The sequence below is a fragment of the Crocodylus siamensis genome, chromosome 9 (assembly GCF_052110815.1).
Source record: "Crocodylus siamensis isolate JL-2025a chromosome 9, ASM5211081v1, whole genome shotgun sequence".
NCBI classification, from domain to species: Eukaryota; Metazoa; Chordata; order Crocodylia; family Crocodylidae; genus Crocodylus; species Crocodylus siamensis.
In genome coordinates this window covers 3,461,045-3,488,036 of record NC_143403.1, presented here as the reverse complement: position 1 = coordinate 3,488,036, position 26,992 = coordinate 3,461,045, and the positions used below count along the sequence as shown (strand labels likewise).

At 49.7% G+C, this 26,992-nt stretch overlaps 1 protein-coding gene across 1 annotated transcript in view; it reads right to left on the bottom strand.

The window, feature by feature from the left end:
• KLHDC4 (kelch domain containing 4) overlaps positions 1–26,691 on the bottom strand; it is a 32,912-nt gene extending 6,221 nt beyond the window's left edge. Inside the window, exons 1-7 of the mRNA XM_090063127.1 lie at positions 26,471–26,691; positions 23,930–24,021; positions 22,891–22,969; positions 21,667–21,765; positions 17,023–17,159; positions 7,609–7,701; positions 6,507–6,666 (exon numbers count right to left, since the gene is read on the bottom strand). Coding sequence (XP_089919253.1) covers positions 6,507–6,666; positions 7,609–7,701; positions 17,023–17,159; positions 21,667–21,765; positions 22,891–22,969; positions 23,930–24,021; positions 26,471–26,569 — 759 coding nt within the window. The 5' untranslated portion in view covers positions 26,570–26,691. The remainder of the gene's footprint in view (positions 1–6,506; positions 6,667–7,608; positions 7,702–17,022; positions 17,160–21,666; positions 21,766–22,890; positions 22,970–23,929; positions 24,022–26,470) is intronic.
• Positions 26,692–26,992: the final 301 nt, after the last annotated feature.

Here is a 26,992-nt window from a genome sequence, read left to right as displayed (position 1 = left end):
ATCCTGCATGCACTCAGCCCCGCTCCCAGCAGCAGCCCTGGTATTCAGCACACTGTGCATAGCACAGACCTCTTGCAAACAGGCCCCAGTGAGAAGCAAGCTCCCGCTGGGATCATCCCATCCGAAGTTCAGGAGCACTCAAGGCCTGCGTGTCGGGCTGGGCTCATGTCGGAGATATCCCCAACAGGAGCCAGCTCTGCTCCGGATTATGCTATGCACAGACACCCAGCGAAACGCCTCCCCTGCAGCGACACAAGTACAATACTGATGCATTTAGTATATGGCAGGCTGTGGCGCTGGAGGACGTAGGGATGAACTACCAGCAAAGCAGAAGTGGGAGAGGAGAGGGAGGTGGCACTTTCAGCTGAGCTCTCTCCTCAGGCCCCTACCTGAATTGCTGCACAATACCAAGCCAGCTCCCAGGATCTCCCAGACAGATACGGCATCTTTGCACGCACACCGCTGCTTACACAACTCGCCACATCTTGTTGTTCACTGCAGGGACTCCTGCCAGCAAAGCGTTTCCCTTCCCCGGGATGAACCCTGTTGGCTACAGGACCCTCTATGGCCCAGCAAACAGCCCCATGGCCATGCTCCATCTTCAGGACCTGAGCCACCCAAGGGAAAAGCGCCAGGATCCTGGCTGCAGAAAATACATGTGAATGTCCAGTGTCTTCTGAGCAAAAAAAAGAATAGCTGCTCCTTAGGCTACCACTGGCCTTCATAGGAGGAAAGAAACCCAAGCAATATCGTTTCCGACTTCATACCTATTTTTACAGTACCTCAGTGGTGCGGGTCTCAGGTGTTTATACACGTGCTCCAGGGTGGGGGTGCTTTAATTAAAGCAGCTCTAATTAAAGCACCCAGAGGGTCTTGTGTATCAGCATCAACAGGCAGCGGGGGCCTTTAACTAAGCTCATTGAACGAGCTTTACTTGAATCATTTTGAAGTGTGGAGACGCTGATACACAAGACACCGGACTCTGCTGGAGCGCAGTAATTACTGTGCTCCAGCAGACTCTATTAATTAGTCGAGTCTGCACCGATGCACTGTAATTACAGCGTATCGGAGCAGCCTGGCTGCTTGTGTAGAGGCGCCCAGGGAGCCAGAGCCTCTTTAAACACTTCCTGGTGAAAGGGCTACCAGCAAAAAAGATGCTCTCTTGCAAATCCCAATTAAGCTAACCCAGGGAAGTGATGCTCAGCATTGCATCGACAGTCTGTTTTCTCTATAATCCAAGTTGAATTTGGGCTACTTTTTTCTTTTCTCTCTCTCTTTTTTTTTTTTTTTTTTACATATAGAGACCATAAGAGAGAGACAGCAAGAGTGCAGGAGAAAAAGGAACAGAAGAGTGCATGTGTAGGGGGCACATAAGGATGAGGGGCGTAGATCTGCTCGCAGCACAGCTGTCTGAGTCAACCCAACGGCCTGTGCGTGTCGTGGCGGGACTCGGAGTGCCGCCTGCTCCGGCAGCAGGGGGGCCGTCAGGATTAACCGCATTATTTTCCATCCGAAAGCCATGTGGCTCCCTGTAGTAAACACACCGTGTACAAAACAGGATAATGCTTCCTGGACTGAAACCGCTGATGAGGTGGAGTGGGAGCTCCAATGGTCTGCTTTCAAAGGGATGCAACCTTCACGTACACACAAGATGCACAGATGCTATGCAGGGATGAAAAAAGGGAACACACACAAAAGGGAAAAAACACAAAACCCCCACTGCTACTCAGGAGAACCATCCTGTTCCCCTGCTGCTTGATAATACTGTGCACCTTGGCCATAACATGCTGGTTCACATATTGAAAAGGGCATCTAACCTCACTCTATTTTCCTCCTGGGCTGTTACATAATACAGAGGTCCACCTCCTTTCCCAAGCACAAAACATTTCTGAATAGCTGCATTCTTGTCTTTGCACAAACCAATAAATACCTACACACTGCACGCTCCAGCTGCTTTGGAAAAAGCATCGGCTGAGCCCTCCCTTAAACACCAGTCTAGGGCAAGCAATCCTTACCGCCACTCCTTTGAAAGTCACGGGGAAACTGAGGCATAAGGAGGGTAAGTGACTTGATTACTGAAAGGAGTCAGCATTTAAGGCTGGGGTTAGCCTCCAAGGTTTCTGCTTAACCTCTGACTGCAGGGGCAAAATCAGAGACCGCTGTTGAAAATGCAGACTCCAGAGTAGGCAAGAACTGCTCTCTTCTCCAATTCATAGGAAACGAGGGCTGGAGGGGACCTCAGGATGTCCAGTCCCTTGCAAGCACATCCACGAGCCAGGGTCCAGCCGAACCTGCTTTTAAAACCGGAGCCTCGGAAAGCCATCACTTCGAACGCGCGGCCCTGCGCTCGGGGTGCGCTCGGTTCGTGCCACGGGGCCCGGCTCGCAGGCGCGGTGGAGCAGCATCAGCTCCCTGACGTCTCCCAGCTGCGCTTGGCGCTCGCGCCGGCCCCGGCGCTCGGGTTGCCTAGCAATCGCAAGCTCTCGGTGCAAAGATGCAGCGGCTGCAGGTCTCTCTCTACCATAAAAGAAAGGGAGCATCTCAAAACGAGGAGCAGTGGGAGAAGAGCGAATCCAAGGCATCTGATGGGATTTTCGTGTCGAAGCAGGCACGGCCGATTAAGATCCCACTGAGCTACTTCTCAGGGCGGGAGGAGCGCAGCAGCCGCACAAGTAGCCCCTGCTATTTTCAGGATGCACGAACATACAAGAGACAACACTTGACAGCATTCGCTTGGCCATAGGGATGCTGGCAAACCCGACCTGAGTTTTTAAATACTGGGGGCCTTCAGCCCAGGGCTTCTGCTCGCATCGATAACGAGCTCCCAGAACCGTCGACATTCATTTGAACTTAGCAAGTCTTCTCTCTGCCTTTTCCTCGGGTATCACCAGGGACCTACTTAAACCAGTGACACAAAGGGCTTTTCACGGCCCGTGCACAGTGCAGAGCCGATTTCACAGGCGTTTTGCCCCGGCGGCCCCATCCCGTGCTGCCGACTGGCCAAGAGGCAAAAACCGCATAATTAAATAGCAGATTCCACAGAAACCTCTCATCAATCACTGTATTATTATACACCTAAGTATTAAATTTAAATCTAAATCTTTATATTCTGGAAAGCTTTTTATTTTTTTCCTTCTATTTGGGCCGATTCCCCGGGAAATCACAACCGACGCCATTTTTCACGGCAACCTCGAAAATCGCGAAACTGCGATTGCAGGAGGCCCCTCCTTATTGCGACAGCTGAGAAGCAACATGCAATACGCTGCAGGGCAGCATGACCTGCATCTGGCACCGAACCTGCTGCAACCGCCGTGACCTACTCCGTGGGAACGGGGCCCAGGCGAACGAAGCCCCGAAACAGCTCTGAACTTGGCCCTACATCTATTTAAAGGAAAGCTTTTGAGAGGTTCTTGTGCATCTGTCTCTGGCCATGTTATATGCAGGCTGCATGACCTTGTTCTCTCCAGCTTTTCTCCTAGCAGCCTGTACGGCTGTGCTTGTCTGCAGCCGAGGCAGGGACGGTCTTACTCTTCGTTTTTCCGGCTGTGACCAGCTGCTGGTTCTCCATCAAACTTGAGCTGCTTTATTTTCCCAGACCCTGCCCCAGTGTCCCCAGGGGCCTGCGCTGCACAATGCACAGCTGATTACCTTTGAGCTCAAGACTCAGCTCCACGATCAGCTGCTTGCAGAGCTCTAAGCACACGCTCACGGAAACGGGGATGCAACGTTACACCCCATGGGCCCAAGAAACGACGAATCTCAGTGAATGAAGTGATTGTGACAACACCCAACAGCGTCACCTTGGCAGCTGGAGGCCGTACAAATTGACTGTCCAGCGCACGGCAGTTTGCAGGCAGGATGCAATACGGTTTTAGAATTGCCCACCCAGCATGCAACCTGCTTGGGCTGCTGAAAGCCTCCGGTACCACCTCAGCGCAGAGTGGGAATGTGCCAGCAAATCAATCGCTCCCTGGTCCCTGCTCCCGTCTGCATTCGTATACAGAAAGTGTATGTACAGCATTCACGAACAGGCCATGGCGTGTGATGGGAGCCCTGAATGGAGCGGCCAGACAGCTCACGCCGGCTGTACAAAACAGCTGGGGACAGAGTTTTAACTCAAGAGCGATGCATCAGTTCCTCTTCTATCTCTGGTTCAGAGCCGTGCACAGGCACTGCAGCAGGGGCTGCATTTCAGACACCGTTTCCCCGTCACTCCAAATTTTCCAAGTGACGACGAGAAAAGTGGCTCCAAAGCAATGCGCTGTAGCTCAGCCTGGTACAGCAGAAGGTGTAAAATGTAAAAAAAAAAAAACAAAAAACCCCCCACTCCTGATGCTCTCAGCCTTTGCTGTCCAGAGGCTGCAGCATACCGCACAACCCCAGCTGCCTTCGGGAGCAGGGGGATGCACATCTGGCAGGCAGGCTGTGTGGCTCTCTGACCTTGGGAGCAAGGAGGGTGGAGGGCAAGGGGCAGGACAAAGCCCGTTCAGGTGGAAAATCCTTCCCAGCGCTGTTGCTGTTTAAACAAACGTGCAGGCGAGAAGCTGCAGTGCCGAGCGCGGGCTGTGAGGAGGCACAAATGTTTCTAAATATATAGACGGAATATTTGCTCCCCCCTGTGCTCCCCGCACCTCCCTCTTCTTTGCTCATTTGTACAGATCGGAAGGAACAGTGCATCCACCTCCCCCGGTGCTGCGCGGCTGGAAGCGATGCCTTTCTGCTGAGACATAAAACCCAGACCCTGCTGCTCCTGTCTGCATTATAAACACTGGAAGCACTGGCAGAAGCCTTTTGCTCAGCGCTGCTAATGGACTATTCACTTCCTCCCTCCCAGCACGGAGACAGGCACACTTGGTCAATGAGGACATATGGTCTAAAGGGCTACCCAGTATAAATTACTTTGATTAACAAAGCGAGCAGCAGTGCAAAGGAAGCCTGGAGTGCATCAAAGGCCCCCTTCGGTGCATCAGCTTTGCTAAGCAGCTCTGTTCCCTTAACCCCTTCTGCACCCCGAGAAAAGCCCTGCATCCTGGCAGCTGCTGCCTCACTGCCAGAGGCTATGCATTACTCCTGTCTATGCAGCCTCTGTGCTGCACCCAAGAGTGCCACCAGGAAGCAGGCTCCAGCCACGCACCCCCACTCTACATACACATCTCCTGGACACGAAGCAGCTGCGTTAGGGGCTGGGTGCATGTTCGGTGCCTCTCTCAGGCATGCTCCCTGGCACGTGCTATGGGCTGCACTAGTGCAGCAGCAGTGCTTTGTTTCCAGACTGCGAGGCATGCACATCTGGAGCATGGGGGTGGGGGAGCTTCACGTTAGCCTCCAGATATGTCCTTAGCAGCCACGGGGCCAAGTAGGAACACCCTCCTCCACTCCACCCTGTGTCCTGCTCTTCCTTTTCCTGCCACCATGCTAGTCACCAGAGGCACCTATCGGACTGAGATATGCCCAGTTCTGGCATGGCAAACTCCCACAGGCTTGATGTTGCCGAGGTGGGAAAAGACCATTGACCGTGCTCCGGTCAGGTGTCCGACACGCACCGTGATGCCCTCACCAGAAGCTTTACCTCATGAGCAAAGGGAGCAGTGATCTGCAAGCCCCAGCTAACAGGACCCGCAGCTCCTCATGTGGGTCATCCGCTCCTTGGGCGACCACATTTGGCATTTCTCTTGGACATCGTGAAATGGAAACGCGAGAGTCCCATGCTCCGCACGCCTGCGCGGCATTCCCGCACCTGGGAAACCGGCTTCAGAAAAGCCGTCATTCATTTCAGGGAAGAAACAAAGGATCTACCCTCTCGACCTAGACGTAATCCCTTTGCACTGGTACTTCACCTCCTGGGCTGGCCCCAGGCGCTTCAGAGATGGACAACACCCTGCGTGCGGCTGTTACAGGATAACCTGCCCATGGGGCTGACGTAGCTTCTTCACAACTCAAGGCTGTTAGTGGCCGACTTATGCCCCAAAATTTTGTCTCTGCTCTTATTTTTATATCTGAGATACTTCTCTGGCCCTATTTCTGTTATATTCAAGCACCTATCACACTTGAATTTATTCCTCCTATCTCCTCTCCCACACAGCACCCCTGCAATTTAGACCAGAGATATTCTCCCCATTTTACAGAGGAGGAGCAGAGGCACAGGTTACACAACTTAACCAAGGACATACCATTAATCTGTAGCAGAGCTGGGCACTGAAACCACCTCTCGGAGGCAAGAGACTGAACATAAGTCACCCAAACTGAACATAAGTCACCCAAACAGCAATCCCAAACTGGGGCCGTAACCACTCAGCCCTCCTCACCAGTAGCCAAATGTACAGAACCACATAACTGAGAAGCAGCCCAAAAACAGCCCCAGGCCCCAGCTGTACTTGGAATAACTGAATTTGCTGCTTCCGATCTTTTTCTCAGAACTTTCCTTCTTCTTACATGGCAATGATTCTGTTTAGGAAGCAGGCAAAAAAAAAAAAGACATGGCCCTAGTTCAGTGCCTGTCATCTCACCTGTTTGGAGTAGCCACCATAAATGACTACATTGCCTTCTGGAGTGGTAGACATTTGGCAGCCAGACCTCGGGGCAGGGCCGAGGCCGGAGGGAGACAGCTTGCTCCACGTGAACGTGTCCAGGTTGAAAGCATACACATCGTTGTAGTAGATGTAGTCTCTAGGCAGGGCAAAGGAGCACACAGCGAGCTGTTACAGGAGCCTACTGGTTAGCACAGGATAAAATGTCACCTAAAGCAGACCACAGGGAAGTTCGGAAGAGGTTGCTTGTTCTGCCTGTCATAGGTGGATCTTTTGCTACAGCACAAGGTTGCGGTGGCAGAGCCACGAAACACACCAGACACAGCCGTGCTGCAACAGGCAACCAAAACTTCACCCAGACTCTCTGCTCTGCCTCAGCCCGTACTACAAAACCAGTCGTGCCGACTCCAGACAGCAAGCTGTCCCACCTGCTTACCACCTGAAAGCAAGGGGCAACAGAAGGTCTCACGTGCAAAGACTAAAGAGCTTACTCGTTAATTTATCTAATTGATACGGGAAGGACCCGAGGTGACCGCGGTCCATTTGTATCCTCCAGGGAGCGACGCTCCTGTACCCACACCAGGTAGCTCAGGTCAAGCAAAGAGTGAAGATGCGACAGAGCAGAGCTCAGCGCGGGTGAACCACCCGCGTACAGACTCGGCAGCTCAACAACTGCAGCCGGTGCCAGGCTCCAAGCTGCCCTGGCCCTTGCTAATACAGCAGCGCAAGTGAGCTATGATGTTTATCCTACACTGCAGTCCCAGCAGCGCCTGAAGCAGTGGCGCACCCGACTGCGGCCTGTAATCTCCTACTTGGAGGGATGCTGGATGCAGGGCTTGTTAAAGAAGCAGGCACAGCTTAACGAGATCAGGGGCCTGAGGAATGCCACTCACTCTCCTCATCCCTGCGTACCTTTACCTCCAAACCATGCGTCTTTCTTAAAGATAGGGCCCAGCTTAACCACAAGGCATGAGGCTGGATGCAGGAGTTACTAGGTGTATTTCTACGGCCTGTGTCACAACGAACCCCACCCCAGTGGCCCTTTACAGCCTTACGATCTACGAATCTTGTTGCAACCAACCTGGCACTCTCGTGAAATCCTCCAAAGACGATTAATTGCCTCTTGCAGGCAACCATGCGATGTCCGCTCCTCCCCGAGGGGCCGCCGGCTGCCCTGCAAAGCAAACCATCACACTGATCAGCAAGGTTTCCTCGCACCACGGTTTCAGGGTTCATTTTTACTAAAGGCGCTGCCTGCTCAGGCAGCTGCACGCGTCCCGCTTCTCTTTTAAGGGCAGGGAGATCGCAGGGAGCCCCGCCACCTCCCTGCAAATGGCATTTCTCTTGCAAAATACCATGTGTGTTCCTCTTGCACCGTTCGGCGTTTGCACAATAGGTACTTCGCAGCAATGGTTTCATTTCTAAGGGTAAGTCATCTAGTTTCTAGGCTGCCCAAGATCTTGAAGGCTTCTCGGCTATGACTCATGACAGCTAATTTTCCGAGAGTTTAATGAATAGCTCCCACCCACGGCAGAGAAAAAGAGCAAAGACGGGGTAGCCTAATATTCGGAGCACAGCCCTGGGAGCCAGGAACTCCCAAATTCGACTCCTGGATCCAAAGCCTCCTCCTCTCTGAGGTCTCGGGCAAGTCACTCATCCTCGTTGCTTCTGTTTACCCATCTTTCCTAAAAGGTATAATACTCAACTCACAAAAATAGATGGGCTCCGTAATTAGTGTTTGCAAATTGCTTTGAATTCCTCCAGTTAAAGGCACCGTAGCCATGCAAAGCATTACTGGGATATTAGACATGAAATAAGCAGGTGGATATAGCGATAGCTGTTCTATTCTTTCCAAGCCTTCATGACCTTTCAGTTAATTTGCAGCTTCCATTTCCAGGAATGAGCCACGAATCCCCATCTGTCAATCCCAAAAAAGCTGCCGCCAAAGCCAGCCAGCGGAAAGCAACATTTTCTGAATAGCGGTAACGATAGACATCCCTCCACGGTCGCCCACAGAAAGGTATCTGCGTGCAAGAGCCGTGGAGGAGATCGGCTAAAACCAATGCTCCCAAACACCAGCGAATCCAGGTCCTGACCAAACTTTGCTCTAAGCACTACGTCACAGGAAAGCCTCAGTTATTTCCCACACTCGGGCTTTTCCTCCCTGCAAACACCTTGAGCCCTAATAATACCCCCGCGCTATAAACAGGCACACGACGAGAACCACCGAACTCAACAGGACTCCCCAGGCAGGTAAAATTAACGCCTGCTTGCACACACATACACACTTTGCAAGATAAGGCCCTGGATGAATTAAAAACTGTAACCCACTTACCAAAAGTTAGAGCAATACCAAGTAACAAAAGAAAGAAGTGCTGCTTCACTTTAACCAGCATAACACAGCCACACGAAAATCTGGGTAGATTTCCAGTGATAGAATAAATGAGCCCCCAGGTCCCATGAAAACAATAACTTCATTCCAGTCTTAATAAAAGCACACACATGCACACACACACGCGTGTGGCAGCGATTGGTGAGAAATGACTTAAGATGGATCTCAGGCACTTCTATTCTAGCAGGAAGCATACTTTTCTAGGCATATGTTTATTTTTAAAAAAAAACCCAGCCTCCATAATAGCACTTTTTGAGACAGGCAGGATTAATTTGATCGTGCTGTGGAATCATGATTTTTTTCTGGCTAATAAAAATGTCCACCGTGTTGCCTTGGAGTATGGTGCCTTTTTGTTATTATTATTAAAGGGTAGGGATCAGAGCAGTGTTTACACTAAAATAAAGTGTCATGCCTCATTTGCCTCGAAGGCAACACTGGTCCCGGAGATATTCTCTGCTTCTACACTCAATGTTTCCGCTGAAGCCAAACATCATATATAAAACGCTTATTCTTGGATTTTGATGCCGTCTGCTAATAAACACACTTGTGCAAACATGCAATCAACTCAATCTTCTCCAAGAAAATACTGTCCAATTTGGGAACCGAAGTTGGATTCCAGGGCCCTGATGAGAGCCCAGTCGAGTCAGAAGTTGGTTTGGATCCAGTCCTTCTCCCCACTCCCAAAAAGCAGAAATACGAGCTGGAAACTGGGCTGAAACATGGTTACTAGAGATGGAAAGCATGGTCCCGCAAGGTGCCGTCTGGGGTCTCAGCTCCCTCAGGGTTGAGCATCTTCCAGGGAAGAGCCCTCGGGAGCGAGCAGAACAGAAAGCAGCAGCTTCCCGCAATGCTTCTGTACCAAGCATCCGGGGCCCCCGGCTCCACCAAAGCAGCACCAGAGGGAGCAAAGAGGTGAGCCCCCCTCTTTGATTTAAATGGTGAAGGGAGCCTCCAAAACTAGACCCCGACCAAGAGAAAAGCACACTGCACAGAGCTTTTCAAATGCATTTCTGCTCTTGGGAATCAAGGTATCGCCCGGTGCAAACGTCATCCCGATGCTCTGCAAGACACAGCATCATCCGAGGAAAAGGCAAAGGTTCGAGCCCCCTGGTCTAAAGCACGAGGCATCTATGCAAACTGAAAATTTCATCTACCTTTTATTTAAGGTCGGGTTTAAATCCTTTGAATGAGCATTGACCTCCTACAGCAGTGGTTCTCAAGCTTTTTTTTTTTTTTTTTTTTAAATTTGAGGACCCTCTCCATAACTTCTGTGAATTAAGCAGCCTGAAGAGGGGCCAGGGAAGAAGAGGAACAGCAGAAAGGGAAGAGCCTGCACTGATCTTCTCAAGCTCATTTCACTTATGTCCTCTCTCCTAGCAGCACCCTTGCAAGGCCGTCACGGCACCCCGATACCAGGCACCCTGGCTAGAAGCCCGCGTTGTGACTACCGATGCACGCACCTTCTGCTGGGTGCTGGTGCCCAAGCAGTTGACTGCTTTGTCGGAGAGGGGCATAACTGCCTGCATCAAGACAGAGGAGCTCTGAATGTAGACACACATCGTTCTGCTGGCAACGCTGCGTAACGCAGACCAGGCCTTATTAGAGGGAGACATTTTACCCACCGTCTCCTGCAATCCTGCTCAGAAAATGAGCTGCGCCAGTGCCTCCCGGCATCTGGGCTATGCCAGCACCAAGCACCCTGGTAGTGGGAATTCACAGTAAAGACAAACCTTACAGGGAAGACAAAGCCATTGTAAAAACTAAAATGAATCCAGCCCCTCAACTCACGAATTCATGACTTACCAACTGGCGGAGAATCTCATCGATCCATCTGAGGTGGGGGGACTGGGGAAAGCCTGACAATGCTTTCGTTGTGATGAAAATATTGATAACTTGGTGTTTCTTTAGCGCCTCCAGTCATTCGGAAAGCGTGACACCAAAACGCACCCCAAGCCACAGCGACTTGCTCTGCGAACAGTGCGAAGCAATAGCATCCATAATGCCATCTTGAAATATTTAAGAGCACCACTATTCACAGAGCTCCTTGGAAAGCTGTTGTGATGCTTGTTAGAGCTCAGATGCTGCAGCAAAAGGGGTCAAGGGAGACCATCGATTAGATAGAAAAAACACGTAGCAACGGTATCTGCTACGCTCTCAAGCAAGATCCCAGGGATCGGGGTTGACTGTTGGGTTTTGGGGGTCGAATGGGAGCTGTCTGCCTACAGGGGAAGCAAAGAGATGCAAACAGAGGGAAATACAATTGTGCTGTAAAGCGAGTGACTAATTTATAGGGCAGGGCTGCCACTGTAGCACAAGCCAGCCATCGCAGGGCAGTGTCACAGCTCTGATGGCATTTTCCAACAGGCTCGACCATCCGGACTTCAGCCCGCCGCACGCACGCGAATCACAAACAAAACTTTCACGAGAATGAAGTGTGTCACGGCGCGCCAGCACCGGCTGCCGCCGCTTTGACCTGTGCAAGGAGACAACCCCAGGATGGGAACCGTGCGGTCCGCTTACCCACCGGGCTTTGCGTGAGGGGAGAGGGCTCTGCACTTTCTCGCTTCAAATTGTTAAATCAGCAGACGAACACTGCATCTGGAGGAATCGCCGAGCGGCGTGACCTGTCGGGCCTGATGGCATAGCTTAGCCATTTACATCTCGGACCAACGAGAGCGATTCTCTTTCCTTAGGACCTTAGGGGAGGATAAGGTCTCCCTGCACTAGGCTCTTGCATGCACAAATAGCAAGAGAGAATCCTTCCTCTCTTCCCAGCCTTCTCTTCCCTTTCTGTTTTAAGAGCCACCAACAGCATGGGTGGAAAAAGCTGCTCTCACTAGGAACAGCCTTCCCCCAATATCACTACCGAGTCCCACATAACCAAATCAGCAGTGCTGTCCTGGCAGAAGGCACACTCTAATTCTTGCCTCCCATATGGCGTGATCTGCTGCTGCAGGGGATGGTTTGCCTGCTACAATTTTTCATCTCCATGCATTTATTCACAGCAATACAGGACCTGGGTAAAGCTGCTGCTACACCTGCCAACTGAAGCCTCATAACAGAAGGGCATAGTGCAACCTGACTCCAACGTGTCTGCAGCGTGCCCGGCGACTTCAAAATACCACACTCATTCATATTTCCAACTCATGGCTCCAGTTACTCTGAAAACAAACTTACCCAGTCAAAGGCTCCAAAATGGATGATCTCTAGCAAAAGGAATGGATTTTGCTTTTGTATCCATGTTTTCGATAATCCCTGCTGGTTTAATAGCAGGGTGACTAGATGTCCTGGATTTGCTAGGCTGTCTCAGCATCCCGATTGCTGGAGAAAATTTAAGCAAAAGTCCGGGACTGGCAAGAGCTGGGGCTGGGAGCACTACGCAGACTCTGCCTGCCCCAAGCTGACTCTCGGCTCCAGCCCCACCCCAGCACCCGGCCGCGCGCCACCGGGCTGGACCTGCCGCATCACTGCCCCCACACAGACAGCCCAGCTCTGCCTGCCCAGGGATGCGGGTACGAGGCCAGGGCTGGCTGCACCCACTCAGCCCAGAGGATGTGCCTGCAGGTACTGGGATTGATCTGCAAGATGGACAGAGCCCACGCGTGCCCCAGCCTGGCCCAACCCTCAGTGAGAAAACCACCGAGCTCCCAACAGCTGATCTGCCTCCACCCACTGCCATACACTGCCCCGGCACCCACTCCACCCCGCCCTGGTTCCCCTAAAATACATATGGTCATCCTACTTAAGAACATAGGTCCCGATCTGACGACCACTTACGCACGTGCATAAGCAAGCCTATAATTTTATGAAGACATGAGAAGTGATTCTTCCACCGTCTTCATCACCGGTGAAGCCTCACCTGGCGTATCGTGTCCGGTTTTGGACACCACGCTTCAAGATGCAGATCGAGTCGAGTCAACGGCAACAAAAATGAGTTGACATCTAGGAAACACGACGCATAAATCTTCGAATACATCAAGTTGCTGCTAAAACTATTCTCCGTGTCCACAGGGGACAACACAGGGAGTAGGGATCTGAATCTGGAACAAGGGAAATTTACTTGGGATATTTGGCAGGAATCAATTTTTATCAGTAAATGGTGATTCCACCTTGCGCGCATAGACCCGCAAAAATACATTTCCATTATTAATAATCAAAATTTATAGAAAGGGGGATGTCTATTTATTTATAGAAATAAATATATAGAAATTATAGAACAGAGAATATGTAAAATGTATAGAAATGATGGCTGATGGAGCGTGTGATGACAGGGGGAGCAGTCCTACAGAACCGCAGTTTGGACTGCAACTCCCAGAAACCCCAAGGGACTGGGAACAAAGGAAGAAGTGACAAAGTGGATGCAAGAGCTATCGGCAAGCAGAGCAGGGACTGACGGCAGCTCTGCCACTCAGCGGGTGGCAGTCCTAATGTAGCTACATTTGTCACAGCGGGTGGTTAAACTGCACTATAATAATAGGTATTTTTGTCTCATTTCAATAATGGGTTGCAAAAGAAAATCTATAGAGAAATACTGCAGTGAATACCATGGCTGTCATTAATAAATTGTCTGCCCCCCACATCTCTAATTCCAGGCACTGCTGAAGATTTAAAAATTGCTAAAAATCAAACTAAATGCTTAAAAATAAACGTGGATACTATCTGTCGGACTTATTAAATAAAAATCTAATTCTGCCAAGCCTAGATATTAGGAAGAACGGTCTAAGCCTGAGGGAGAGTTAGCGTTGGGACAGATGATCTGAAGAGGCTGTGGAGCGCATCGCTGGAGCAGCTTAGACAAGCACTTGCCTGGGATGGATTAAATGGGTCTCAAGGTCCTTCTCAGCCCTGTGCTTCTGTGATTGTGTAGCTTTACTTACACGAGCATTTCCACAGATGTCAATGGAAATGCACCAATAAGTTATGCATGCACACATACAACTGGTGCCCTAGAAAGCAGGTAAAACCAGGGAAACGAAGTGCCACATGTTCAACACCCTGGCAGGAAAGAAAGAAAAAAAAAACACCAAAAAAAAAAAAAAAAAAAAAAATCGAACGCTGCAGATCGGATCTGCTTTGTCCTTTCTCTCCCCCTTCCCCTGCAGACTGTAATCAAGATGCCACAGGAAAAAGCACAGAGGCAGCAGAAACTTGATTTTCACACTCAGTCAGGTTAGCATTAAAACAAAGACGGTCTCCTCCCAGCCTCCTCCGCGCAATCTCTTATTAACACAGATATTGGCTCTCTTCCCAAGGAGGAGGCGGAGATGCACTTTGTTTTTTTATTTTAACAGCAGGACCAGAGCACATGGGCTTTCATGAAATGCCGACCAGGCTGAGAGGGAGTGGGGGGGACCAAAAAGAGAGAGCATTGCAAGCTGCAGGGTCCCAGGCTCCCAGCGGGAATGTGAAACGCAACAGGAACAGCACTGGCTCACCAATGAAATGTTTACGTGTCTAGTTTTAAATGCATGCCATTTGCATGGCAGCAAAATGCCCATGCAACCCAGGGACTTGCGGCAGTACGTCACCTTGATAATATACCAGCGGCGAGAGTCAGCCATGGAGCAGGCTGTCATGCCCTCCCCGCTGAAAGGGGTCCCGAGAGCTTGTTCCTGCCCAAAGATAACCTCATAGTTGATATTTCAGTGCTGTGCCACCGGGCAAAGTACTACGTACCCCAACTCCTGCCCACTTCAGCCAATTTGTATGAATGATACTAAACATCCCATCCTACCCTATTTGCTGATTGTATCTCACCACTAGAAGCCTAAAGCCCAGATCTCTTTCCACTGTAAAAAGCATATGGCCATCTAATATATATTCCACCAACCACCTCCGGTACCAAGTCAAAATGGTCAAGTACCTACAGACAGATGTCCAATCCTGGAAAAGGCAGGTTAGTGCAGATCATGGGCATGCAACACCTGGCAGGCATGTTCTTCTAATGAAACACAAACACTGACTTTCATAGATGTCATAGACATTAGGGCTGGAAGGGGTCTCGCAAGACCAACGGGTCCAGCCCCCCGCCCAAGGGGCAGGAAGTAAGGTGGGTCAAAGCATCCCAGCAAGATAAGCATCCAAATCGACTTTGTCTCAGTGGGTGCAGAAGCACATGCCTGTGAGGGTCAGGCACTCTCAGGGGGTCCCGCCAGCTGCCCAGGGTGTTGTCCAGCCAGGGTCAGCAAAGACAGGACTGGCTGTAGGAACTCAGGGCTGCAACCACCAGTTTCTTCTCGATGGAACAGGATCGCAACACAGCACTCGTTTGGAAGAGAAACTCCCAAATCCCCCATGCAGAAATGGATGTGCACAGACTCTGCAAACCAGCAGGGCTAGATCAGCTTGTGGGGAACCACAACCACCCCCTGAAGAAGTCGGTTCAGAGCTTTCACCTTCCAAAGAGCCCTCGTTCTGCATGGGTTGGCTCAGCACCAAGTCCCAGCACATTCACTGAGCTCACCAAAAGCGAATCACACTTCCCCTTCACATTATTAGATCAACCCTCTGAGGTCCAGGATTAATTCAGATCAGATTGGCATCTTGGTGCTGCGCTTCCGTGCTACCGGTCTGGATTACATAACTCTCCTGGGCTGCTGGAAAGGACAGGGATTCAGACAGTCAGAAGCCTGACGCGTCCCTTTTCATCAGAACTGGCCGCCACTATATGCCTACTGCACCTGGGTTTTTAAGTAAAACACAGACGGTCCAAAGTCACTCCTGTTGAGCTAGCATGGCTAAGGCGGGCTGGGTCCTGCAGCCGATGGCACGCAAGGGCTGGCATCACATCTGGCTGCTTCTGACACCCCAGCCCAAGTGACCACACAGCCATTTACAGGTAGGTCAACTGAGGTCTCTGGATCAGTCATGAAGCATCTTTTCTGCTTGACAATATGCCTGGAGGCATCTAAGCACGACACTAACATACAGAATAAAGTCTCCTACCTCTTCTTGCAGGGCAGCCTTAATACCCCTCCAGCTGACAGATGGGAAGCCAAGATGGAGAATTAAGGCTTGTCTCCACTGCAACAGCTTGATGGGGCTTGTACCCTCAAGGTCACCTAGCCTAGCTGCCCCCTAGGACTCAAGTAGACAGCACCAGAAGATGAGGAATTGCTGCAGCTCAAGCTGATGTATCCCCCCATTGCTCTCTTGGGGTTAGGAGCACTCCAACTTCAACCCATGTGCCTGAGGGACAAAGCTAGCTCAAGCTTAAAACACCTCTTAACAGGACCCAAACTGGGACGTGTGAAAAGAGATGAGTAAAGGATGAAATTCATCTCATTATTCTTGCTAACAATACAGTGAAAACCAATTCCCAAGCGACTGGCCCTGGGTTAGAAAAGGCTTCTGTGGCAGTCAGGAGCTGGACGCAGATCTCCTGCGTCTTCAGCCAGTGTTTCACCCATAGACCCATCCTCTGGTGGATGCAGAGACTGGCACCCAAAGGGCAGGGAGGTACTACTGTGCAAAAGACTTCTGCTGTCACGCTGCGGATCGAAGGCAGCCTAAGCTGCCTACATCCAGAGCTTCGCTCTGCAGTCTCATGTTTAAGCTGGTCTTTCAAATAAGAAGCAGAGAGGGGACTCCCAAAATTGCTTACAGCACAGTTACATGACTATGCAAGGCAGCTTGATTCTCCTAGGACAGTACCGTGCCTCCATGGTGAATGGCTCCACTACAAGTGAACTCAAAACAGAGGCAAAGTCCCTCCAGGGGCCTGGACAGATGGAAAAACAGAAGAGAGGTCCATTAAAGTAGAGGGAGGATGCTCTTTGCAGCCAGAGGGGAGACTAAACCAGAGGGAACAGTGCTGGTGCTGACAGGCCACGGCAAAGCACAGGCTGGAGGGTGCTGCAGAACTTTTTTTGCTAACAAAGGGCTTTGGTCTTGCTGCCCTTATTTTCTCTTTATTTCTGGAGGCAGGCCCCAGGGGAGCCAGGGCATAGCCACCTTTTGTAGCACGAGCACCAGGAGAAATAATCAGCAGAGCCCCAAAGAAAGCTAGGCAGCAAGCTGGGAAATCAGGCAGCCACACCAGGGACCGAACTGGGCCCCGACCAGCTGAAGTCAACACAGGTCGCCGCAGAACATCTCACTTACTTGATTTGCTCCCAAGTTTTGGTGGCCAAATGCAGGACCCAGAGATCCTTGTAATGGTAAAACTGCTCCCCGTCGGGAGAAGCAAACTCTCCTCCGAACACCCAGAGCTGCCCGCCAGCCTGGGGCACCACCGCCGCCTGCCAGGAGACAGAGAAAGGACATGGTAACAAACCCTTTGAAAAGCCAAGGACTCGGGGACTTGGAGAGCCATGCGCACAGCTGCCACTGAAATACGACACAGCAGACAAGTGGCAGCGACCGCTGCTGCATTGCTTGGCAACAGCAGCTCTCTGGGGCTCGAAGAAAGGGAAAACCAGAGTGTAAAGTTGCTTATTGTCTCCCGGCACTTTTCTAGTGCACTCTACTCTGTAGCAATGGAGCACCTGCCCCCGGCCTCTCCTTCTGTTGGCTTCGAATCCAGCACCACGGATCAAAGGAAAACCCTTGGGATTTGTCCTTCGAAGGAAAAGAAGCATCTAAAATCTCTCCCACCAGCAAGAGGGGAAGCTCCCTATAACGCCCATAGACTGGTCACAGCCAATCTCCCACCCCTTACCCGCTGGTGCCCACGTAACCCAGAGTGGCACAAAAGCAGGGGGGCATTTGATAGCAGAGCACAGAAAAAGGACAGGCAAGCTAACGAGCAAATCCTTCTTGGGAGGGAACTTAAAAGCATGGCATAACTGCCCCTTCTGCTTCCTGTACTGGTGGATGACGGTCAGCTCCCAATCCTCCTTGCCATCAGGACCCCTTAATTTAAACTGCCGAGGAAGGAGGAACACCGATCTGCGGACCATTTACAGCGACCTCAAGGACCACTGGTCGAGGACGTGAATGTAATAATAGCCACCAGTAGAAACGGCCACGCCTGAGCCTTCCCCAAGTAAGCCAGCAGCCGTACGGATACCACCTGGGCCTGCACGAACAAAGCCATCAGCCTAGCAGCTGCCAAAGCAGAACAGCACTGCATCTCAGGTAGGCTTGACCAGGCACAGAGGTAAATACCAGAAGCAAGAGATAGTAGAGAAGGGCCCTGAGAGGATTAAATAAAAACAGGAGGTGCTCACCATGATGGGAAGAGAAGAGACAGCCTCCAAGGAGTAAGTTTGCCTGAAGTGTTTGGAAAAGAGAAAAAGGAAAGAGAGAACAAGGAACACAGTGATGGGAAAATCACTGTTCCCAAGCTGGCAGGGGCTTCAAGAATTGGGCATATCAGTGAAAAACTCCTCTGTATGTGTACTGCCAGTGCTTCCATCACCATGCCTGGACCAGATCCACAAACAAGAGAACACGCTCTCTCCCCGAAAAGACCCTTCCCCCTCCCCACCCTGCAAAAAACCAGCAAACATCAGAGAAGCAGATTTTTAATATCAGACCAGCGTAATTGCATTAGCATGAGCCTTGCTTATGCATTCATAGAGCAAATGCACAGGCAAACCATGCCTTTGCAGGCCAATGTGGTAATGTATGGTGAGACACTCAACCGGCTACAGGCCTGCGCAATTAGCTGATTTCCAGGGGGATGTGGTATTTGCGAACCTAAATTAGGACTATGCGGAGGTCTGCACATAACGGTGTGCTCCACTTTGAAGATCAAGCTCCAGACTAATTATGATACCCAAGATCCTCCGTGAGCAGGCACTCGTCAGCACCCGCTTCACAGCCCCTCTGACCTCAGCCCTATCGGCGGCCAAGGTGGAAGGGCAGAAAGCAATACCAGCGGGAGAGTCTGTGTTGACGCCGAGAGCTGACAAATGAGGCTGCAAATAGGCACAGATGAATCTACACGCACGCTACTGCTTACTCTAACTCCCAGCTAATGAGGAACGTGCATTTAAAAAAAAGTCACAGAGAAGACAACACACTAGTCAGTTAATGGGGCTGAAATGTCTCCCATGTAAGGGTAATTAATTATCAAACAGAAAATCCGCTGCTGCAGCAAAACTCTAACAGAAAATGAAACGAGAAGTTGTCTGTTGCAATTCCCTCCTTCGCAGCCCATCTGCAAAATCAGGATTTAGTTGTTCGGGCACCACCTGCTGGGCACCCTGGCTTCACGCAGGCAGCGGGCGCAAGCAAAAATAACTCCACAAAACCAAGACCTCCCGACTCCTGGCTAACTAATGCGTTTGTTCTATTTTACCATATTCCCTCTCTATTTAAAAAGCATGCACTTAAGCTAATTTTCTGCTGGTTATTTATTGGTCTATCAGGACAGCAGCTAAGTATTAAATATATTGGATGCCTCTCTTGCTGGGGTCCTGTGACCCCAGCTGACTTCCTGCCCTTTGGGCAGGGGGCTGGGCTCGATGATCTCCCGAGGTCCCTTCCAGCCCTGATGTCTATGAAATCTATGAAATCTATATTATTGCTGTGGTAGCGTGGGAGTTTTTATTTATCATTTGTATGATCAAAGCACCTAAGGGTCCCAGGCATGGTCCTCTGTATTAGTGGCTGAACAAAAACTGGCCAAAAAGCTAACTAAGAATAAGACCTACACACACACACACATATGTGTATATGTTTGTGTGTGTATACACACACACACGTATGTTTGTGTGTGTATACATATACACACACACACACACACACACACGTGTATATGTTTGTGTGTATACATACACACACACACACACTTTATTTATAATATATATATTGGTCTTATTCTTAGTTAGCTTTTGGCCAGCCTTTGGTCTTATTCTTGGGACAGTATTTTTTATTCTTAGTTTGTTAGCATATAGATATAGATATATATGCAAACAAACTAAGAATAAGATCAAAATTTTATGAAGTACACATACATATACACCACCCATATAAAACAATACCTTAATTTAGGTCCTAGCCTTTGTGGAAACAGGTGTGCTTTGCCTGTCTGTGTCTGTTTAACAAGTCAGGCACTCAATATTAAATGCAGCTGGAATATGTCATTTTAAATAGTTCAATAAATTACCTATAGATTTCAGACCAGAGTGAGTATTTTGTTAGCAGTTTTTCTTGGGAGCTTGTAATGTTTCATAGTGGTATATGGATACATTTTGCCTTGAACTGTATTCTGCCTGCCCATTGCAATGACTTTGGGAAGCATCTTGCAAATGGTTTCTCCAAGGTATAGTTGGGACTACTACTGTTTGTCTCTTGCCGCGGCTAAGGCTGCTTACACAAGTTGTTGGCATTACTTGCCGGCAGACCCTTGCATAAAGCCCACTGCAATTCATGGGTCACTCTGACAAGGCAAGCAGCGGGACTAGGGATCTAGGGAGCATCTCCACATTCGGCTGGGAGAAGCTGAAATCTCAGAGAAGAGACATTTACAGCATGGAGCTCTGACCTGGTCTAACAGGCTATACCAGGTATCTAGGTTATACTAGGTATAACCACAGATACAACCCCCTAGCCCTCAGCATCACCTGGCTCTCGCCTAGATGAACTGATTGCAGCCAGAGGAAACAGTGTCAGAGCTACATGACAAGGTGTTCCCAAACTGTCCCATATACAGAAGCCTTCCCGTTGCAGGAGGGACCAGGGCCGACCAAGCAGCACGGTGGCCTGTGCGAACTGCAGTTCAGTTCCAAGTGACCCCGTGGAGCAGAGAAAACTCCCGAACAGTGACCAGCTGTGCACGGCGATGTATGGGAAATTGCATCTCTCTTTGCTAAACAGTCTGTATGCCGAATGCTGCCTGCTTGCTTCCCTGCAGTACCCACGCTGGATGTCTGTGAAGACAGGTGCCCCGGAGCACACGCTCCATCTTAGGTATTTCTACAAAACTGATCTCCAAAGGAGCTGCAGCCACGAGGCTGAGGTTGTTACAGGGATGAACGCACTAATTCATATCCTTTTAGACAGCCCATCTTGGGACTCTCCCCTCTGGCCTGCTGACCAGGGTTGTGAAAAACCAATGTCCCTCACAAAGAGTCCATCCCAGGCTTTATGCTGGGTCCAGGGCAGGTTGGGACAGAGCTGCTGGGCATTTATGCAATGCTGTGTTGATTAAAACTTAAAGGTGGGAGTTATGGGGCCCCTGCTTTGAGTCTCAATGCTTGTTTAAGCAGCTACCCCTTACCTGGGTCAGAACTGCAGCTAAGTCAGAACAAGAAGTTTGACACAGAGAGCTGCATGCACTCACTGAGCAGAAAACACAAGCACTTTCTCTGGGTTTCTATTGCTACTGTCCATTAGCAGTTCCTTCTGCCATCCAATCCCCCAGCCCAGAGGGAATCCACACAGGGTTTGCAGCGGAAGCAGAGAGACATCTGAGCCCTGCTATCTAAAAGCCTTTATAGCCTGAAGAATTAGACCTGCTGAAAGTCTCTCCGAGATTTTCTGAATAAAGCACAATTGCATGAACCAATGACTCTTCTGACATTCATACTCAAAGGATGCAGATAGCAGGGACTGTGTTAATGCATCCTGGACCCACAAGAAAATGGCACTGAAGCAGCATGAAAGGATCCACGGTGGAGGATGAGCCGTACAACTTCTCAGTACAGCAGGCCCCAGGTTGATCACAGCATCAGCATCGCTGTGACAGGCACGCTGAGATGTCTCACACCTTTGGAAACAGAGCCCTGTTGTCAGGCCACCTGACACCAGAGTGACTCTGTAAGTGCTGTCCTGTTGACTGGAGGCCAAACACTTTACCTGATGAGCACAGCGCCGGGGAGGAGGACTGGGGACGTCAACTTTAGCCCAACTGTTCTTTCGGACGTTGTAAATATACAGCTCATTGTACAGGTACGTCTGTTAGAGGCAAAAGGAAAATCTGCATCACCCGACCTTGCCGCTGAACCCTACCCGAGAGCAGCGCGTTCAGTTCTCACCAAGCAGAGGCCTCTTTGGAAAGCCAGCTACATGGTCATTAAATTAAGGGTTTGTACACTTGCTCAGAGGAAGGAATGCAACAGTCCTTCTCCACTAGGTGGGAAAAAGATGGGGCCACAGCTTAGCATGGCTCTGATTGATGCTGGGCAGTCAGTGCTCCAGAGATTGCCCTGGCCTTCAGGCTTGTTATGTCCTGTGCAAATAAATGCCATTTCTATTCTCCATCTCCCTCCTGCTACCCCAGGCTGCAGTGAGCCCGCACCCCCTACCAGCAAGGGCAAGGGGCCCAGGAGGTGGGGATCCTGCCTCCGGATGTCAGTCTCTGGAGCAATCTACTGATGCCAAGGGGCGACCCAACCCTCATTCTCCAAGTGGTGGGTCACTGTATGTTTGAGAGGACAGAGGCCTGAGAAAAGGGATGTACAAACCTACAGCTGCCCATAAAAAGAGCCATCAGGAGTACAGTGGAAGCAGTTGCTCGACTCGGATGGACACAAACAACCAAGCAAATGACAGTGCAGAAGACCGCGTTCACTACCTGAGAGAGCGCAGGGCAGATTTCAGGCCCAAGCATGCAGAGGTGCTTCCAGCACTCCAGCTAATAACCACTACATGCAAAATTCCCGGGCAAAAGCTCTGGATAAATAATTGCTACATGCAAAATTCCCAGGCAGAAGCTGTTCAGCTAATAGGAGTTGCTCATTTTAAATGGTCAGGGAAATGCAACATACAATAGGAACCAAGGATGAGGGGCAACTACAGCCTGTATCGAGCCTACAGAAATTAGGAAGCCCTGAAATATTGATGCTTAGGCAGTCACTCTGACCCCTTAATAGACTGCAGCCCTCCAATCTCCTGCCGACAGCTCAGGCACGAGACGGTATTACTGTGAAATTAACGGTCTATTTTGTTCTCATTCTGGGAAAAATACATATTTTATGACTACTTCTTTGAAATCTTGCTCCAGACAGAGCCCATGCAAATTATAGCAAAGACAGAGAGGGGAGGTGGGGGAGAAAATTGATAGATGGAAGTATACGTTACTTTTTGGCCATTGAAATATTCACCTCCAAAAAGGATCAATTCGTCTTTCTCAGGGTGAGCAGAGAAGGAGGCATTCAGCCTGCAAGAGAGGGGGAGACGGGGAGACGTCAGCATGCAAAGGAACCATTTGAAACACAGCTTGAAAGCTAAGTCTAGACACATAATTCAGCCAGTGCTAGCCCTTTCCCCTCCTAAGGAAAGTGTCTCTCCATCACCCACGCAGTTATCAGCACATGACACTTTTTTCTATTTCCAAGCTAAAAACTTCCTGAAGAAATTAACTTTTTGGAAACATCCAGAGAGATTAATTTGACACTTTTCCTATTTTAAGAGTGCACATTATACTGTCATTTAACACGGACTCTGACATGACTTTTTCAATTTTAATGCTGGCTTATTAGGAGCAAAGATTAACTTCACCATGGTACTTAACAATGGCCTGAACAGGGCTGTCTCATTTGAAGTTATCTGCAGAAATCTTCCACTGAACCCTGGCCCCAGTTGTAATAGGAGTTGAGACCATCCACCGCTGCCAACATCCAACAGGTAACCAGGCCCTTGGGACCTCATGTTAGCTGTTCCCCCCAGCATCCTTGGGACAAAGACAAAGAGAAACCTTCCCCTGTGTCCAGAGGGGAAAACTTACGCCCTTGAGAGGTCAAAGCATCTTTTAGGTGAGTCGTGGCAGTGCCAGGAATGCAGAACCGGGTGAGATCTGGGCACCAGTCCTGTGTCTGGCCATAATGCATCTCATAATGAGGGATTTTATCCAAATCACAAGGTTTCCCTTCATTTTTAAATGGCATCAACCCTTCCAAAACCTTCCAGATGAATCATCAACTTAGACAGGATTCAGTTTATTTGGTAGGTTGACGGGAAGATAAAAGGAGGTTTGAGTGCTGACTCTGCCACTCCATCCTATACACTTCAACGCTGCACAAGGGCACCAGGACCCGATACTACATGCTTTAGATCTTTAAATAAATGAATTGTCTGTCACCTGTTGGACAGCAACAGTCAAAACCATGCCATCTCTTACCTTGGAGAGGGCGGAGGGCAGGACGTTTCAATGATCTGGGTCTTTTTGGCATCTAATGTCTGGAACTCCGCTATCAGGGCTTCGAGATCCTCCTGGAAAGAACCAGCCAGTTTGACATGAGTTTCTTGATGAGTGTGGTCATCTGCAGACCGTATAAGATTACAGGAGCTACTATTTGGCTTTTCCCACATGTGGTTACAGTCATTTCAATCAGTGATGGGCACGCAGGCTCTATGTCGCACCCAGCATGAGAGGCAGGTCTCTGCTAGGAGCTTCTGATGATTTTCCAAGCCCAGGCAAGTTGCATGTATACTGGGACTGATTACGGCTGGGGGATTTTTCATTCATTCTTAACCCAACTTTCTCTTGTGCTATCTTTGTGATCACTGGGTAAGATACTTGAGTCCACAGGTTGAAAATTTCCCCGTCTGTAGTGGCACGGAGCAAGGAGATACTCTCTAAGGGCAAATTCAGATTGTTGGAAAATAGGAAAATATCAGTTTGACAAACACTGAGAGCAACAAAAATGTCTCCATGAGTTTTTCAATAGAAGCACTGACAACCAAGATGCGAAAAAATGCAAGACTCTTCCCTTCACTGAATTTTCTAGTTTTTCCATGCCCGCTAGTTTGCATGTCTCAAGTGACAAGGCGTCCGTACTAGTGACCATGGTAGTGACCACTCTATAGCCTGACAGACCAGTCAGGATATTTTCCCTAATGTTCAATTTTCATTTCATCCTGTTGCTTTCCTTTGCCCTGTGCCAGGCAGCATGCCACTCCAAGGTGCTGAGCACAGTAACCCATGCTTTATTTTAATCATGGGGATAGCATCGTTCTTTCAGTAGCACTGCTCACAAACATGACACGAAGCAAGGGTTGTCACTGAATCAGACGACAGTGCTCCACCGTTTGCAGGACCGATCCATTAATTCCTCCCCTTGTAGCGCTCCAACCCTGCAATATTTGCAGCTGGTTATGTCTTTATGCAATATTTGCAGCTAGTTATGTCATTTTCTTAGCTGCAGTTCAGCCGAGTCACACGTACATCTGGCATTGGGATAAGCTCTTCAGCAATTTAAACTGCATAAATAATATCTACCTCCCGTAATGTCTCTCTCACTCAGCCTCTTCTAGCCTAGTTCCTCTTGCTTGCGGCAATTCTTTGAATCCCTGCTCGTCTGTCAGTTCAAAGGGAACCTCTTAAAAAGCAAAAATCACAGACAATTGACCATTCAGAGGTATGTTAGAGCAGAAGCCCCTGGAAGTACAATCTGGTTTTTTAAACCAGACTGTGACGACTTCAAAAAGTTAGCAGACAGGCTGAGGAGCGACCCAACATCTGCAACTCGCTGCTCATCACTGGCCTGCCTTGCCCATGCAAAGGGCCCAGAAGATCAAGAGGGAGAACCGGGGTTTGTCAGTCAGTTCATATATATCAAGATGCAGATTGGGTTGGCAGGATTCATTCAAATTTCAGTCCTCCACATGCAAGAAAAGGAAGGAAACGGGCTAATTTCTTAGATTATTAGCCTTTTTAAACATTCTTTCTTTGCATACGCATCAGGATGCAGATTGGGTTGCCAGGATTCACTCAAATGTCAGTCCTCCACATGCAAGAAGAGGAAGGAAACTAGCTAACTTCTTAAATCAGATTATTAACCTGCCACCATCTTTTTAAATGTCCTTTCTTTGCAATGGTTGGGATGTCACCTGACAAGCTGAATGAGCTCCTCCATCCACAGTACCCACAGCTTCCTAGAAGACTCTTCAAAAAAAAGTTTGCCATCCACAAATTGCCTTAACCACAAGGCACCGGGTGGTACCTGGAGGCAGCGACCCTAGGGCAGGTCTGGTGGTGACGCACGCACCAGGCCCCTAATGTTCATGAGAAACTTTTCTCTAATTCACGGCCAGATAAAACCCAGGCTAAGTTACAAGCACGACAGCTCTGTTCCTAATTTTACTCCTGCAATACGGTTTGGGATGTTTTGCCTCTTCCTCCCCGGCTCAGAGAAGCCCCTGGGGAGAACAGCATGAAAAGCAACAAAAAAGGTCCGAGTCCCACCTGGATGGAGAGCACAGCCCCAAGATTCAGGCATCTCTTAAAAAACCCCGGGGAGGGGGGGTAGGCAAGGGAGGCTTTTAGGTGATGTGAACCAGGGGACAGCAGCCGTCCGGCACAGCGCGCGTGGGGGCTTGCACGCAACTTCAGCGCCACACGCGCTGCTTGGCAGAGGGGAAAGCACTTGCTTGGTCTCCTGCCTGCTCCCATCAGCAAACTGGGGAGCACGTGCATTTGCTCCCCGCTGGGGCATCCTCCCATTGCAATCCTCCCTGCTCTTTCTTTTTTCCCTACCAGTTAAAAAAAACACAATAGCATCCACATGTCCACCAACTTTCAGTCTGCTTTTATTGCACCCAGGGAGGTCTTTCCTTCCTCCCTGTGTCCAGGGGAGCTCATGCATTCACTGCCCTTTGCAGCCCCTTGGGCAGCTCAGGGAGCAACAGCTGCAACCCCTGCCCCGGCAGCCCCATTTACCTCCTCTTTCTTAGATCTCTTGGAGACCTTTTTCTCCATCTTAGCAGCTGTTTTCTCAGCCCCTTTCACCTTCTTCTCCTTCTTGCTTTTTTTCCCCATGCTTTCAGCTTGGGTTTTGCAGGGGGTTGCAAATCAGCAGACCCTCTGTGCAGTGCTGCCCCCTCCCCCAGCTCCTGGGGAGCTCACATGGCAATGCAAAGCAAGCTCACTTCCGAGGGGAAGAGGTCATTTCCTGCCTGGGTCTGCAACTAAAAGCAGGATCCCAGGCTGAGCCCTGCTCAGATACAGGGCTGTTGCCATCTACTGGGTGGCTGGCTTCAAACAGCAGCTTGCAGCATTTTTCCCCCCCTTTCCTTTCTCAGCTAAGAGAGAGTAGGCTTTATTTTATTTTATTATTATTATTTTTATTTATTTTTTACCTTTCCGGGAGCTCATTGTAGAAAGCGATGTTTAGGTTTTTGCAAAGATGCATGTGTTTCAGTGCAGCTAGTTTTGAAAATCAGGTTGAGTTTAAATGCAAGG